This window comes from Heloderma suspectum, chromosome 2, assembly GCF_057233095.1.
Source record: "Heloderma suspectum isolate Gila_16-S chromosome 2, 16-S_ref, whole genome shotgun sequence".
NCBI lineage: Eukaryota > Metazoa > Chordata > Lepidosauria > Squamata > Helodermatidae > Heloderma > Heloderma suspectum.
Window position 1 is genome coordinate 131,263,692 of NC_139459.1, and position 16,856 is coordinate 131,280,547.

Consider the following 16,856-nt stretch of genomic DNA (forward strand, 5'->3'; position numbering starts at 1 on the left):
CCATCTCCCAAAAAATTGCCTTGGGCAGGTGAAAGGCAGAGGAGGCAGAAAGAGCACTGTGCTGGTCACAAGCAAAGCTTCTTCCCCCACTGGAGACTGGATTTGAGACTAAGTTCCAACCCAATCTCCAGCATGAGAAGACACTCTGTTGTTTAAGGATCAAGGCAAACACCTTCGTGCTTAGTTTGCTTGCAGCAGGTTCCAATCAAGGCTGTTCTGAACCACCTCACGAGTGATAAGAGGCATTCATTTTTGTGATCATCCCTGATCAGTTGCTCTTGACATCTCTTGGCAGGACTCTCTCACCAGTTGCATCCAGATTCTGAAATTTCCTTGCCAGGAAGGTTCATCTTGCTCTAGTTTCCTCTCCTTCAGGCAGAGCCCCTGGGCAGGAGAGAAAGAATAGTGTGCTGTATGATGCTGCTTTATATATTGCTTCTGGCTGCTATTTTATTCTATTGTATTATGTGGTGATTTTGTTTTTTCCAGTGTTTGTATTTATACTTAGTTGGTATTGACATCTAATACTGTGGGCTGTCTTGGCCATCTTGTTAAGGCAGAGAGTTGAAATATAAATACTTTGGAAATACGTCCCATTGAGTTCAGTGGGTCTTGCTAAATGCACTTAATTATACGGTCTTAATTATACGGTCATACACCCATTTAATACAGATTAGGTTTTGAACTGCAGATAACATAAAACACAGCAGAAGGCAAATATAGCATAATGTTCAAAACTAACGAGCATGGATCAGTCTGCACAGCTTAACATTATTTTAGTTCTTATAATAATTACAGGACCTAAAAAACAAGCTACCCTTCTGGTAGTGTACTCATCTTCTCCCTTTGTACAAAATTGCAACAAGACAGCCATTGATCTAACAGGTAGATGCTGTAAAACTGGAAGAATCAAATCCTTCCTAATGCCATTCTAATATTTACAATAAAATATAACATGATAAAGGGTTTCCTGACAGCCCTCATCGCAAGGGCATATTTGGTTTAAGTATGAAAATGGCAGGATTTTATTTTATTTTATTATTTAATATTCCTACTTCTCTTGCTTCTATGATGTTACCATCCTGTAACTGATTGTCATATATGTGTTTACATAAAACTGAATGGATTTGTAGCAATGGATTTGTTCATGTAGCCTTTTTGGTCTTTTCATGAATACTTTATTAAAGATGCCATAAATCAGTTCATTTGCTGTTATCAGTTTATCAGCAAGTTTATCAGCAAAACTACTTTATATAGCTTAGGGAATGCTGGGAGTTGTAGGACTTCTTTCTCTCTAAATGTGCATAGGGTTGCACCTTTAATCTTTAAAAAATTATCATTCGTAGGAGCAATTCAGTTACTCCCTGGACAAAGTCCATTTGCTGGGATACAGCCTTGGTGCCCATGCTGCTGGCATTGCTGGAAGTCTGACCAGTAACAAGATTAATAGAATTACTGGTAAGCAAGTCTTGCTGGCCCAGGAATAACAAAGGGAACATGGAATGCTGCAGTTCTTTCAATGTTATGAATGTTTTAATGTGGGAGTCTGGTGTAGAACTACATTGATAACTGTTGTATAAGAAATGTGCTACTGGAAATAGAGTATGTTTTCCAGCTTCAGTAGCGTTATTTTTCAATTCCAAAATCTATATTACCTTTATTAGGCCAAGCAAAAGATCACCAAAAATGTGCATGCTTTCAAGATCTCTAGATCTTTTCATCAGGCAAGATGTTACAAACATCAGGTTGGAGGGTGTGGGGAAGGGAGAAAAAAAAACCTTGGGCTTGTTGAAGTCATGATGTTTGCATTATCATAGTCTTGAGATGTAGTGGAGGAGGAAGGGTATGCAGATATTCAAATGAGACTCTAGCTGTTGATGTGATGGTTACATGTTTCACCTGCCATTGCTGGAGCTACCCCTATTTTTTTACCCTCCATTTTTTAAAAAAATAAAATACAGCTGTTGACTCAGAAATGTTTCCTGCTTGGGCAAATCAAGGTTGTGAGGAGGTACTGACCTGGTTCTCATGATCGTTGTAGGCTGCAGCACGTGCCAGGCACAATTTGCAAAATCACCCTCCCAGCTGTGGCTTGTCGGGTTGGCCTGACACAACAAGCAGCAGCCAGGTGGGTGGTTATACAAATTGCACCTGGCATATGCCGTGGCTTAAGTCACCATGGCTTGTTTAGCCTATAATGATGGTGCAAATCAGCCCACTGTGGCAAGTTCGGACAATCACAGCAAGGGAAGCAACCATTGTGGCTGTTCCCCCCACCCCTGTGCAAGCCGTGTACGTGACTGCCATTTGCATTATTCCCCATGCTGCGGTGCAAGTTGGCATGTCATCCAAACCTGGCTGGGGGAGGGGGGGTTCCCACCCTACAACCCACAACATGCAATAGAGGTTGTAGGGTGGGTATGACTGCCTCCCCCGCAGCACCAGGTTTGGATGAGACGCCAACCCACGCTTCAGCGCAGGGAATAATGCAAATGGCGGTCATGCAGGGAGCAGCCACGATGGTTGCTTCCCTCGCTGTGATCGTCCAAACCCAGTCTGTGTGTTGAAGATAAGCTTACTCATTTTTTAAAAACAAGATTGCCATCCTGAGACACCTTGATGAGAGAGCTCTGAGCAGTCATAGGTTGCAATGGAATTTGTGGATTGAGGACTACATTCCTTATAAAATTAGCATCTGATCTGTAGTATAAGTTATTTGGATGGCAGTACTAAGATTTCAGATTGGTACTTATTTTGGGTCTTAATGATGTCTTTGGAAGGAATTAGTGGCCTTCAGAAAACAATTATGCAATTCATGTACAAATGCTAGACTGAATCTTTTATAAGAACTACTTGACATTTCAGAAAGATTTTAAAGCCGTTATGTAACATTTCATGACCCCTTTCTGGCTTTGTTCTAATGAATGCATTTTTCCATTCTTTTTTGTCTTTAGACTTTAGAATTTAAAAAAGATGTTGCTGGTTTAAGACATTTGTGTCTCATTGTCCTGAATGTAGATATAAAAAAATTAACGACTGCTTCAGTGAGATTTTCAAGCAGCATAGCTTAGGTGCCATGTTGGTTGCAGTAACTCTCAGTACTGCTGTCTGTCTGGGCATGGTTTAGCTAAAGTGAAGTACTTTTTAAGTCCCACTGATGTTAATGGGAGAGAGTTAAAATGGGGGGTCAGGGTGGAATCCAAACGATGGTCTGTCTCCATCCTTAAACTACTTTTTCCCAGGTTGTATTTCTCATTAAATGGAGAATAGTGGATGCAATCACAAGCCATTAATATCGGTGGGAATTGTGCCATTGGCTTGAATGAGATATGGATGGTGTCTATAAGATTAAATATTAATGGCATTGTGTTATATAATAGCAATGTACAGGCAAAGCTAACAGTTTTTCTACCACCACCTTTCCATTAAGGTTTAGATCCTGCTGGACCTAACTTTGAATATGCTGAGGCATCCGTACGCCTTTCCCCAGATGATGCTGTCTTTGTAGACGTCTTGCACACTTATACAAGGGGGTCCCCAGATCGCAGTATTGGAATACAGAAGCCTGTTGGGCATATTGATATCTACCCTAATGGAGGTAGCTTCCAACCAGGTTGTAATATAAGAGAAGCCCTGCTTGGGATTGCAGAAAAAGGGTTTCAAGGTGAGTGTTCAAGTCTGAATGGCAATAAAGGTGTAAATATGATTGAAACCCAGCAGCCACTTGTGTTCATAAATAACATATGCTCTACTCAAATTTACTTTCCTATTTTTGATACTTTACAAAAGTATCCATTAATTAAATAGAATTTCTATTTGAATTTACTGCGTGTGGCTGGCTTTGGTTCCAAGTTTAGCTGGACTTTTTGTTTCCTGATCAGACTATCTAGTCACAGCCTGGGGGATACCAAGCATTGCCTTAACTGCCATTCAAGAGCTGCAGTAGTTGAGCAATTGAGGAAATGTTCCATGTTCCTGAAAAGTATTGTGCATCAGAGTCTTGCTCAGTTTCACATTGGATGAATATCTCTCCAGTACATCAGCTGCAAATGGGGACTTGACTCATGATATTTAGCAAGTAAAAGACAATCAGTGATGTCATAGGCTACATCATTCTATTCCTCTTATGTGTGTTGAACCACAGAAAGACACACTTTTCAACTGTGACAGCCTATGGGGGCCTTGAGGTAGAGAATGATAGTACCTAACCTAAAATTAACTTTGATACTGGCCCCAAGAACAGTTCTGTTTGTTTTCTCCATATCGAGAACTAGCCCACATGAGTCCTTAAACTGGAGGTGAGCTGAAAATTGCTCATACATTTTTGGCAATGTTTTCAGCAGTGCCATTTCTTAATAACTTTTCAGCACTCTTTGGGAAATTATTTGTTCATTTACATTGCTTTCACTTACCTTACTTCTCCATTGCCCTTAGTCACATTAATCATGTAGCCAGATCTGATTGGCTACAGAACATTGTGGCATCATATGATGCACTATGTGATCCCTGACCAGAGGAGATTTCTTATGGGACTAATTCAGGGAGGAGTGGCAGCCAAGGGGAAAAAGTACTGAAGCAGCAGTGACGAAGAGCAATAAGGTTGCTGAAAAAAGGATTGAAAAGAGGCAAACATTCTCACAGTCTAAATGTTTTTCAAGGGGAAAAAAGTCTACTTCAAACTTATTTATTTTACCCCCCCCCCCCAATCAAAACTGGAAAACATTTGGTGTAGCCCTGCCTTCCTTAAAAGTGGCATTAAGTAACAGGCACGTGCATCTTCATGCCATACATCCATTACTATTTGCTTCCTTTCCTTCAAAGATGCAGATCAGCTAGTGAAATGCTCTCATGAACGCTCCATCCACCTCTTCATTGATTCCCTCTTATATGAAGAAAAACCGATTATGGCATACCGCTGCAACTCAAAAGAAGCGTTTGAAAGAGGGCTGTGCTTGAGCTGCAGAAAGAACCGCTGCAATAATTTAGGCTATAAAATCAATAGAGTGGGAAACAAGAGGAACAACAGAATGTATCTGAAGACACGATCACGAATGCCTTATAAAGGTTAGATGATTTGATTATTAAAATGGAGATTTGCTGGGGGTGCTTTTCATAAAATGGGAAAACAAATTGGCTTGGAGCATGATTGAACAGAAAGGTCTTCTGCATAGGCCTCAGTGAATTAATAAAACTAAGACTGAATAATTATCTAGTGATGCCACTGAAATTCAAAATTAGTCACTTCTTAAGTTAAATAGCAGGTCCATAATTTTCAAATGTATAATGAGCCCTGGTTTTGATCCAACAAACTTCAATATTTTTGTCATGCACACCGAGTTTGATATGAGTTAATTTATATTTCTTGTGTTTGCAGTCTGCATCATTAAGCAGCTGAACACCTTTATCTCTGCTCATATTGTTCATTGTATCCCTTTACTTTCTGAAGGGAATGGACAAAGTCCCATTTGCAATTATTTTACTTTAATCCTTTAGTTATTCTTTGCCAAAGGAACCAATCAGTTTAAAAGTTTGGATCTGAAACCATTCATCAGCCAAATAGACTGGAAGAAATGGCATCACTAACATGCCAAGTCCTGCAATGGATGGGCTTTTTTGTTGCTGATGCTTGTTCTGCTTCCATTGCCTCTGCCCATATCAATCTACTTGGTAAGCAAAGTACATGTGATTAAGAGCCAACTGGAGAAGGATGTGTCATGACTCATGAGATCATGACACATAGGGTGGAAAAGCACCTACCATGCATACCATGTTTCCAAGGTGCACTTCGGTGATGCATATGAGCAAAAATTGAGAAAACTTTTGTTCATGCTTACTCTATTGGATTTTCAACTTGGTGAGCAAATTACAAATTATGATAGGGTCAGTTTGCCCATTGCTAGTTTTAATGACCTTTGTTGTTTTGCATGAATTTTTGTATGTATTTTCATGGATGTAGGCCACTTTGGGAGCCCACTTGCAGGGTGAAAAGCCACCGAGTAATTAAATAATTAATAATAATTAAATAAATAAATGGGAGCTATTGAAAAACATATTCTCTTGCATAGGTCCACTATTTCCAAAGGAGATTGTGTAGGAGACCTCCACACTGGATCATTCCTCAGTAAGGTTTCCATCTCAAAAGCTAGAAGGTATTACAGGAAGTATGTAATAAGACATTGAGCAGGGGGTTGGACTCAATGGCCTTGTAGGCCCCTTCCAACCCTATGAGTCTATGAGAAAGTGAGGTTGCTTCCTCACTGGCAATTTTATCTGGATTTGACATCCTTCATTCACTCTCTTATTATGGAGAAGATAGGCAAATATTCTTCCAATCTAAATGCTTTTCAGAAAAAAAAAGTCTCATAAAACATACTAGTTCTGATCCCCCCAAATCAAAACTGGTTAGCATTCAGTGCTCTTGAATGTTGAGCGCTAACTTAAATAGGCTGCATTCCAATATTCTATGTGTCTGCCTACCTTTTCAATTTGTGATTTGTGGCAGCTTTTTTTCTTGCTTTGGGATTGCAGAGATAGCCAGTTCAATGTGGACTGATGAAGAATATTGAGGCAGCTAGCATGAGATGATGCACCTAGTAATTTGGCATGATATGTGAGTTCAGTAATGATTTTACTGGAAGTGGCCTCTTTGGACATGTACTTTAATGAATGGTGGGGAACATAAAGTATGGACTTCTTTATGGCAAGTACATGTCTGAAGCCATCCGGAGAAATTTCCACTATGAGAGCCCCCCAAATACCTATCACAGCAGTACAAAGCTACTCATTCATCTTGTGCGCTGATCCTAAGACCGTCTGGGTAATTACATACTTAGGTGGAAGATTAGTGATTCTTGTATCCATATGACATCCCACAACATTCTTTGTCTTTCTCTCCCCACCCCCTTTGTCCTTTTTGCTGCTCAGTTTTTCACTATCAAGTTAAGATCCACTTTTTTGGAAAAGTTAACGTAACCAAGGAAAAGCAGCCATTCCGTATCTCTCTACATGGCACTAAGGATGAAAGTGGCTACATTGCATTTACACTGTGAGTATCAACAGAAACAACTGCACTTGTATTAAAATAGGTAAAGGTGTCCCCAACCAGTCGTATCCGACTCTAGGGTGTGGTGCTCATCTCCATTTCTAAGCCGAAGAGCCAGCGCTGTCCGAAGACGCTTCCGTGGTCATGTGGCCGGCATGCAAGGGATGCACGGGACACTGTTACCTTTCCCGCCGAAGTGGTACCTGTTTATCTATTTGCAATTTCTTGCTTTCGAACTGCTAGGTTGGCAGAAGCTGGGACTGAAGACAGGAGCTCACTTTATCACGCGGCACTCGGGTCTCGAACTGCTGTCCTGCCGACCTTCCAGTCTGCAGTTCAGCATCTTAGTATTAGACAGTTGCAAACATAACGTCTAGAATTTAGAAGTAACACTTGTGTCCAATTTAAGCCTTAACATTTAAGGCTTCTGTAGTTTCTGTGTTGGCTTCTGCCGATTTAAGGCCTTTTGCATTTTTCTTCAATTTGTGATTCATACTAATCAAAACCTGCCTACAGGATCCATTGAGAATGGCACCTGCATGACTAAATTGCTGCTTTTTTCAATGAACTTTACAGAAGTAGCCCTTAGAGCGCTTTCGTGTATTTCAGTGGAAAGGGTGGCACGAGAGCACCATTTTGTACTGTCAGGAGGTGGATGTATTTTGTAATGTCAGGAGGCACTCTCAGGCCAACTCTGCATGTTACGCAGAAGTGCCAAAGCAAGAAGAATGAGTGAACTGCACTGCCTTTTCTCCCCGACCCCCCATTTCCAGAAAAGTGTGCAGACGGGACATGCGTGATCCCTGCATCTCCCTTTGGCATATTTACTCTGGAGGCAGAGAAAGAGGAAGGATGGTATGTTTAATTGAGATTGCAGCTTCTGCATACTATCCAACTCAATAAATTAAATAAAGCACTAAGTAGCTACCTGGGGGAGAGAGTAAAATTACACTTCCTTTTCTTTCTGGGGTAAAGGTACCAAATCTACCATGTATGTCAGAAGCTTAACATTGTCTGGAGTCCCTTTCTCATGTGGGACTCATGAGTTATGTAATGATGACAAGTAATGAGTAGGAGTCTTTTCATTGCGTATGATCTCTCCCGCCCCCCTGCACTGTTATTTTAAGGAGAGAAGAGTTCAGCTTAACATCACTCTATTTTTATGTGCTTATGACTTACAAGCTTGTGGTTAACTTTGACTTCAGAGGCCATGTTCATCCAAGGTGTGCAACAAAGGTCATGATCATGAGACAGTAGGATGTAAGTCCAGCTGAAATAAAAGTTAATCACCAAAGATTTAAACATCTGATTTCTTTTTGTTCTCCCATATAAGATATGTGGGCAGATGTGGACTATTAGCTGTACCCAAAGATGGGATATGCTTGTTCTAGTTTTAAGTTGTCTTAGCTTGGAATCCCAAGGAGATTTGTTGCAAGCCACTGCCTTGCCATCTGATGTGCATGGTTTTGAAATGAAAGCAACAACCTGCAAGGGTTGGTATTGGGACAAAATCTTTTCCTCTTGAAATGTCTTTGAGAGCCCCTGCTGGGTTGCTACTATAATGATTTACACAGTGGGTGGAATTGTTAATTTAATGTCACACCTTTGCTCCTACATGTTTGGAAAAAATGTGTGCTATCTCTGATGAGTGAAAGTCTCTTTCATATTCCCCAATAAAGGAACAGTCCTCCCAAATAAGAAGTCAGAGAAGCAATGGCTAAGCACAGATTTAAAAATTTATTTTTAACAGGCCTGAGCTCTCTACAAACAAAACCCATTCCTTCCTGATATACACAGAGATTGATATTGGAGACCTCCTTATTGTCAAACTGCAATGGGAGAAAGACTCTATTTTCAGCTTTTGGTGGAGTACCCCTGACTTTCGTATCCAGAGGGTCAGAGTCAAGGCTGGAGAAACCCAGGAAAAGTAAGATGGCTTAATTTTGTTGCAGAAAAGGAGAATGGATTATATTTTATCTTCTTGCAGTGTTTATTTTATGGTAAACCTTCTTTTCACCCAGGACTAGTTGCCATCTATTCACTCATAGTGCAAGTGGCATGCTACAGTTTTCTCTGGATGTTACCCCAGATGAATTAGCTCAGTGGTAAAGCACATGGCCTGGCATATCCAACTAAAGGGTAGCTTGTCTGAGACTCTGCAGAGTTACGGTTGGATCCAGTGATGCCTTGTGCGAGCAGAAAGAAAGTTCTGCTCATGCAAGGAAGGCACGATGTCAGAATCTGCTTTTTTGTGGGGACTGGAGTATGGAGTGGGAGCAGGAATGCCCCATTTTGAAAGCAGAGGATTACTTGTGGTTCTTCTGATACAACCCTTAAGAGTCTCTCTAAGTCAAGAGTAGATAATACTGGGCTAGATTGGCCAGCAAATAGTGTGACTCTGTGTAAGGCAGCGTGCTATATATCCTAGGAAGAGCTTAGAGGTAGGCCTGCTTTCCTCTAGAGTACCAAGCAGTAGTTAACATGTTTGGTACAGTACAGGAAAAAAGAAGCAAATACTGAAGTTCCTTTATGTACAGGATTTGTTAATAGGTGGTGGTGGGCGGGGATGAATGTGTTGTGAATTTTGTCCAGTCATAGAAATTGGTAAAGGGATGGGAAAGAGCCTTTTTTAGGTAAGCAATGGGTTGCCTTCCATGTTAAGAAAGCCAGCTTACACAAGTAGTGCAATCCAGGAGTGACCATTTCCTAGGGCTGTACTACTTCACGCCGGGGGTGAGGATGGGGGGCTGAATGCTTTCCCACAGAAACAAGCTTGTCTGAGAGAAGGCTCAGTCTTCTCTTCTCCCAACATGCTAGTTTTCCAGTTGCCAGGAATTCCCTCCCCCATCCATGGAGAAGCATGCACCTGGAGATTAGGTGGGAGCTGATCACAGAAAAGGCTGTGGCACCTCACCTGTGGGATGCTCCCCCCAGTAGGGTGGCCATGCTTCCTACTTTCCGGAGGACAGCCCTCTGTTTTGAAGGGCTGCCATAAGACAGTCCTCTATATGAAGGACTGTGCACTCTAAGTTTGGTTTAAAGATAAGGAACCCTAAGAAGGGAGAGCAGTGGAGGCCTTGAAGTTGGCCATCAAAGGTTGGCATCTGTACAGCAGTGTGAACAGACACATGGGCCACAGTCTTCGCCTTCCCCACTATGGTGAGATGGATTGCATTTCTGTTTAAATTGTAGCAATTATTCCTACATTTCCATCTACACATAAAAATTAGGATATGCTCATTTTATGCAAATCAGTGTCCGCTTTTGTCCTTTTCTTTTTGTGATGCGTAAATGGCCACCCTGCTAAATCCCATGTTGTTCCAGCACCAGGCAAAGACCTTTTTATTTGCTTAAGCCTCTTAAAATATCTTTTGTTTATATCTCTTTTAATGCTGCTGAGTGCTTTTGTGCTTTGCTGTATTAAACTTGTTACAAAATGTAGCTGAGGATGTTATTTTTACGCAACACAGTCTTTGTGTTTTATAAGGAGGTTTGGAATAATTGAAACTGCCATATTTATAATTTCATGCTAGGTCAGCACTTTAGGGCACAATCCAATTGGGATGGCTGTAAACCTCCGAAGTTGGAGGCTTATGGCCATCCACTGCAGAGCAGTAGGATTAGGGGAGGCGATCTTCGCCTCTGCGCTCCTCCTACTATTTTGGCTAGATAGGCTTTTTGACCTGTCTAGCTGGGGCTCTGTGGAGCGGAAGGGAAGGAGGCTGGGGAGGCCTGGGGATACATTGTAAGCCGGCCCCCTCAGTTGTCTCCCATCCCACCCACTGGCATGCCCCTTTCCCTCCTCTCAGAGGTCACCAGCATGGTTCTCTCTGTGCCAGTAGGGAGGTCTCAGGGAGTTCAGATTCCTGGCTCTGAGGTCAGAGTGCTGTCTCCAGCCTTGGATCCAGGAATCTGAACTATCCTATGGCCCTCCATACTCCGTCCATGGGCCATCGGATTGCTCCCTTAATTTCTCTCCCCCCCGCCTTGTATAAAAAGATCTTCCACATTTACATTACTCCAAAACTAGCCTTTAGCCTGGATTGTTTGTTTGTTTGTTGCTACCTTGATACAGAGTTTTTGTACCTGGTACCAGAGAAAATGAAACAACAAAACAGGCATACATTTTTAAGGACCAGTTTCTTAGGTGAAAGAAAATGCAAGCTCTTGAGTTAACATGGCATTATTTTAGCGGAACTATCAAACACTTTAGACACCTTTTTGTCTTAGGCAACTAAGGGTCAAAAGGGTGGTATTCAGAGGGGTGGCGAGGCACGCCCCATCTAAGTAGTTGTTATTGGGGGTCTCAGTATTTAACTTTTTGCTTGTGTGTTAGACAGAAAACAATGGAAATGTTGAGGAAATTATCTTTCGCTAGTATACCCGGTCTGTAAAATGGGTAATTTTTTCTAGTCTGTCTTCTAAATTTATCAAACTGACAAAAGCCTAATTCTTTGATCTACATATAGGCATGTTGCATGTCATATTTTTGTGACTTGATGTGTAGTTTGTGGATGAAATCACATACCTGAATTATGGGTTTGGTGCGTATCTCCAGGTCTTGTTTTGTGCTTGTGCTGCATTGTACTCGTCTGGATTATGGTAGACTGATAGCAGTTGCCTCAACTTCTTGTTGAGTCACAAATGAATTGTACCCCTGCTAAGCACACTTACTAAACACACAACTTCCTTGTAAATAAACTTCACAGATATAAGTATTGGTTTAGCCTTGGTATAAAAATAGTTATAAATGTTGCTTTTTCATAAAAAAAAAATGTCATGTGTACTGTGCAGGTTGGTATTCTGCTCTCCAGAAGGATTCTCTTATATCAAAAAAGGAGGTGGCACTGTAGAATTTGTGAGATGCCGTGGAAAAACCCCTAATGATACACGTTTATGGTAAGCACTTTGCAGTTGCCACACAAGAGTGGCAAACTATGCTTGCTCTTCTCAAATAGTAAGGCATAATTAGCAGAATTGTGTGGTGCGCTGTACTGCTTTGTACCTCTTCTTACTGCAGGATGGGCTCCCCCATGGTTGGGGGGTATTTTGCTCATAATTCCCTAGGATAGCCTTCCCCAATTTGTAGTCCAAAACATCAGGAGAGCACCAACTCATCAGCCCCAGAGAGCATGGCCAATGGTCAGGGATGATGGGAGTTGTAGTACAAAACATTTGGAGAGCATCACATTGGAGAATCCAAAGTATAACCCTTCTCCCTGATACACTAGTTTTCTATGTTCAGGTTTCCCATTCAACCCCATGAGAGACCATTCAAACATGTGATGTCCCACCTGCATTCTGAAAGTAAGAGCTGAATTTCATGATTCTGCAGGATGTGCACCCTGGCTCTAAAACTAGGGAATTATAAGTACCTTGTAAGGAACCTGTTAGCAGCCCTTAAGACATACAGCATCCGTATCTCTGACTTATATTACTAATTTCACATAATGTACTGCTTTGAAAGTAGTCCCATTAATTTTCCTAGATAGCTAAATAGCAATCTATACCTGTGAAGATAAACTTTGAAGAAACTTGATCTTCAACAGAAGACTGTTTAGCAATTGTTTCCTGAAACATCGTGTGATTCTAGGTTTTAGAGAGTTATTGAAGGATGTAGGCTGGTCTATCTTCCTGCTCTGCATTCCACACATTCCAAGAGCTACCGGTACTTGGAACACAAGGGCAGGCAGTCACATGAGGTGGAAAGGAGGCTGAGTGAAATCTGTTTCCACCTCACATTCACCTGTTCCAGAGACAATCATCAACATTATGCAGATACTTAATTTCAAGGAAGCCATAATGCAAACAGGGCAAATGTAACCACTAGATATTCTAGACTTGTCTGGCTTTATTCAAACACTTTAAAATGTGTCTCTGAGGGCAGAACTGTACATGTTATGAGGGAAATGCAGGTTTCCCAACTTAGTGTTTTCCTCATAAGAGAAATGCAGGTGTGTGACATCTGCAGGAGAAATGGATGAATAGAGTAAGGATTACACATCCTCTCATCTCTGCTGTTTCTTCCCTGCAAATACCTCCTGCATTTTGTTTTTTTTACTGTGGCTCCCTGCCCACCCCAGTCAAAGCTCCAAGTCTGGAAAAAGCTCAGCTCAGCAGGAAAACAACCTGGGAGGGATTTGCCAGCGAATCTGTAGTCCTGGGAAATATTAAGCACCTTTTGATCTTCCCCTATGAAAGCTCTGCACCCTCAGCCCTGCATTCATGTTAACTGATAGACATGTATTTAGGAAATGGGGGTTTGCCAGTATAAGTTATAAATGGCACCTCTTTGCTTTTATATTGCGGTATTTTATATCCTGTCTATACAGTTATAACATTTGTGCAAAGGGAATATAAAATCTTACTGTAAATGCCAACATTTTTATATTGGTAGAAATCACAGTACACATTTCAGGACAATTGAAAATTAAGTTCACTGTTCCCAGAATGCTTTACTACTTTCTTTTAACTTCCTCTGCTACTTGTAGACACGAGGTTTACAGAAACATTCAGTCTGATGCCTCAATCAAGGGAAGGTGCATCTTGCCAGCAGGGTGTAATAATATTTGGAGGAACCATTATATTTTGCCCTAAGCACTCTGGCAACAGAGTCCGGGGTCAGACACACAGCATTTTTATACCAGTTTCACTGATGTGGCGTCCTCAAAAGAATCCTGGGAAATGTAGTTTGGTAAGGGTTGAAAACTCTGTTAATATTCATAGCCAACCCTCACAGAACTACAGTTCCAGGGTTATCTAGGCAGAAAACTTAAGACTATTAAACCAGGTTAAGGGTGGAATCCTATGCATATTTAGGAAGAAAAAAAATCCCACAACTAAAAGCCGTAGGACCTTTTACTGTCTAAACATGCATAGTATTCCACCTTTATTCTGTAAATATGTCCTCAGAACAGAAATGGATGATATAACAGCTTCTATAAAATACTGTTATCTACTGAGCTTCTAAAGTGTTTCCCCTCCCTTTTCTTTTAGAGACCACCAGGCGAGTCATGACATAAATATCACTTGAGTTCTTTGAAGAATAAAAGTGAATGAAGAAGTTCAGAATCCCTAGTGAGCTGGCTGTTCAGGACTGAATGTATTGACATATTTCATCAGCCTTCTGTAATACTATCAACCTCAGTTAGTCTAGGCTGGTTTCGCCCAGATTCAGCTCTAGTCTGGTTGCACCAGAATATGGTTGGGGATGTGAAGCTGAATACATATCCAACTGAAAGCAATGTAGATGGACAATATTTTAGTCCAGATCAGCATCCAGATGCACTTCTCATCCAGAAAGTGATATGTGCACAAAAGCCTACTTCTGTATGTGTATCTTCTTATTATCTGGTATTTTTTGTACCATCTCAGCACACAAGAGAACACATTAGCCAAGTATTGTATTTTTTTTAACTAAGCAAGAAAACTGTCACAAATGGTGACAGTTACGTTATTGAGAACTACAATAATTCTCATACCACCTTTTAACAAAGTTTCTTGACCTTTATAACGTACAGTGTGTGTAAAAATTGCTATTTATTGAAAAGCTACATGTTTGGGCTGTCTTAAGATTTTTAAAAAACCCAGAACTGGACATTTTGCTGGGCAATGTCCATTCAGCTGGTTCATGGATTTTTGCATCCTTTGCTGGCTGAAGCTCAATGGTTTCTCTTAAATGATTAGGGCAATAGATAGCCCTCACTTAACATATGCCTGTTAAGATAAAACTCTTACCTGTACGTGAACGGGACTGAACAGATGGAGAGTTTTTGTGGATTCTGAAAGATTCCAGGCTAAATTCATGAATATAATTACCTAGATTTAGGCATGGCTTATTAATCTATGCTGTTTTTATATGACAATACATTTTCTAGAAGAGAAGCTAGCACTTTTCAGTGTTCTATGCTCATCTTTTAAACATGAATCCAGTGCATCTGTATTTAGAACATATGCTTCGTCTGATACTGTACCAAATCATCAACCACTAAAAAGGAGCAACTTTCTGTTAAAATATACAGGAACGTTATTTCCCTCACCAATTTCAAATATTGTTAACTGATACAATGCTACCACACCTAATCTTGGACAACTGTCCTTACTGAGTTCACTGTTACTTCCCTAAATCCAAATCCCAACATGAAATACCTCCTTCTCTTTCTGATATTGGTGCTTCTAATTTCAAGAATAGAACCTGTATTTGTTGCTCAGCAATAAGAATGGCAGAACCTGAAAACAGTGGCTGTCTGAAGTAATGTAAATTTTAGCAAAATGCAGTGTTATACATTTCCAGAATAAGTGCAGTCATAATACTTTTTGAATCCAAGTCATGAACACATGGAGAAAGTATAAAACAAAGGTTTTTAAAGAAGTGTTAACATACTAAAAAATAATTCAATAGTCATTTGATTTTTAACCAAACCAAAAACTCAAACTGCAAACAAAGTTGCAATACAGTATGGGTGTAGTATTTTAATAAGTTGTACACTTAAAACAAGCAAGGGATGTTGTATTTGTATGACGACGTATGAAAACAAGCATGTCTGAATTTATATACTGGCCTTCCACCTGTTTGGTTATCTGACAGTCAATATTTATTGTAGCAAATGGTTTATCACAAACGTGTGTGTGTGTAGAAAGAAATGCAGTCCAATATTTAAAACGTGTAACACAAGGGAAACTGTATCCCTTAAAAAAAATGACAATAGTTAAGCATGCACAAAAGTTATTTCCCAACCCTGCAATCTATTGTTTAGGTAGGATAATATTGTGTTTAAGTGAGCACTGAAGGAAATCTGTAAAGGTGACCCATAGTTTTTTCTTGACTTCCATTTGACTTCTCTTACTTTAGTTTTGAATGAAGGTGTATTATGAGTTGCACATCTTAATACAAGATCAGATAAACACCAACAGCACTTGATCACCAAATGGTGAAGGATTTTTATTTGTGAGAAAATATAACTTGGCTTTAAAAGTTCCTATTTATTATCTGTAAAATACATGTATGTATATATATGTGTAAAAGTTAGTTTGTATATATTGCTAAAGTTATCAAGGCTATATGCATTTATACATTTCTGTGGCATAATTTTTGTAAATAGCTTTCAAAATGAGAATCAATTATATATTATATGAAAAATGCTGCAACAATATAAACTCTCTTCAAGATGCAACTCCCTTTTGTACTACATTGAACTCTGAAAGCCTATTAAAAGAAATAAGTTATTATGGAATATGATCACTGGAGTGATTTTTGTTTTGAATGAGAACAAACCACACTACCAGAAAGACAATTAGAAACACAATGGAATACCAATTTGAAATTAACATTCCCATTCTGCTTGTATGCAACATCATGTCTATATAAATATTTGTCATAATTAGATGGTGTGGATGAGCAGTCTGTGCACATCAATGAATTTCCAGGAAAAGTACTGAGAAAAGCTTTAAAAGTTAATAACAATTTGATGTGATATAAAAGGAATCCACCCCTCCCCTTCAAGTTGTTTCAAATTGGCCATTCAAAAGGAGCAAAATTAGCCCAGATTAGCTACCCCAAGCTAATAATATAATTCATGTGTGTATAAATACTGACTGCATGTGTATTGGCTGGAAGCACTTGCCACTACAAATGTTTATCAGTTTCATATTACTTTAACTGTCGTGTTTTCCCTCAAAGAATCCTAGAAATGGTGATTTGGTGTGTGTGAAGAGAATTTGGTTAAGAGGTCCTATTCCATCCCTTTCTACCACAGAACTACAGTTCCCCAGGAGAGTGGGATTTAAACCTCTTTATGTCTGTAGGGTACATGTG

At 40.1% G+C, this 16,856-nt stretch overlaps 1 protein-coding gene across 2 annotated transcripts in view; it reads left to right on the plus strand.

The window, feature by feature from the left end:
• Nucleotides 1–16,279, plus strand: part of LPL (lipoprotein lipase) — a 32,896-nt gene extending 16,617 nt beyond the window's left edge. For both annotated transcript variants that reach the window (XM_084834786.1, XM_084834787.1), the window contains exons 4-10: nt 1,347–1,458; nt 3,431–3,664; nt 4,822–5,064; nt 6,925–7,045; nt 8,793–8,969; nt 11,837–11,941; nt 14,039–16,279. In XM_084834786.1, coding sequence (XP_084690912.1) covers nt 1,347–1,458; nt 3,431–3,664; nt 4,822–5,064; nt 6,925–7,045; nt 8,793–8,969; nt 11,837–11,941; nt 14,039 — 993 coding nt within the window. In that variant the 3' untranslated portion in view covers nt 14,040–16,279. The remainder of the gene's footprint in view (nt 1–1,346; nt 1,459–3,430; nt 3,665–4,821; nt 5,065–6,924; nt 7,046–8,792; nt 8,970–11,836; nt 11,942–14,038) is intronic.
• The last annotated feature ends 577 nt before the right edge of the window (nt 16,280–16,856 follow it).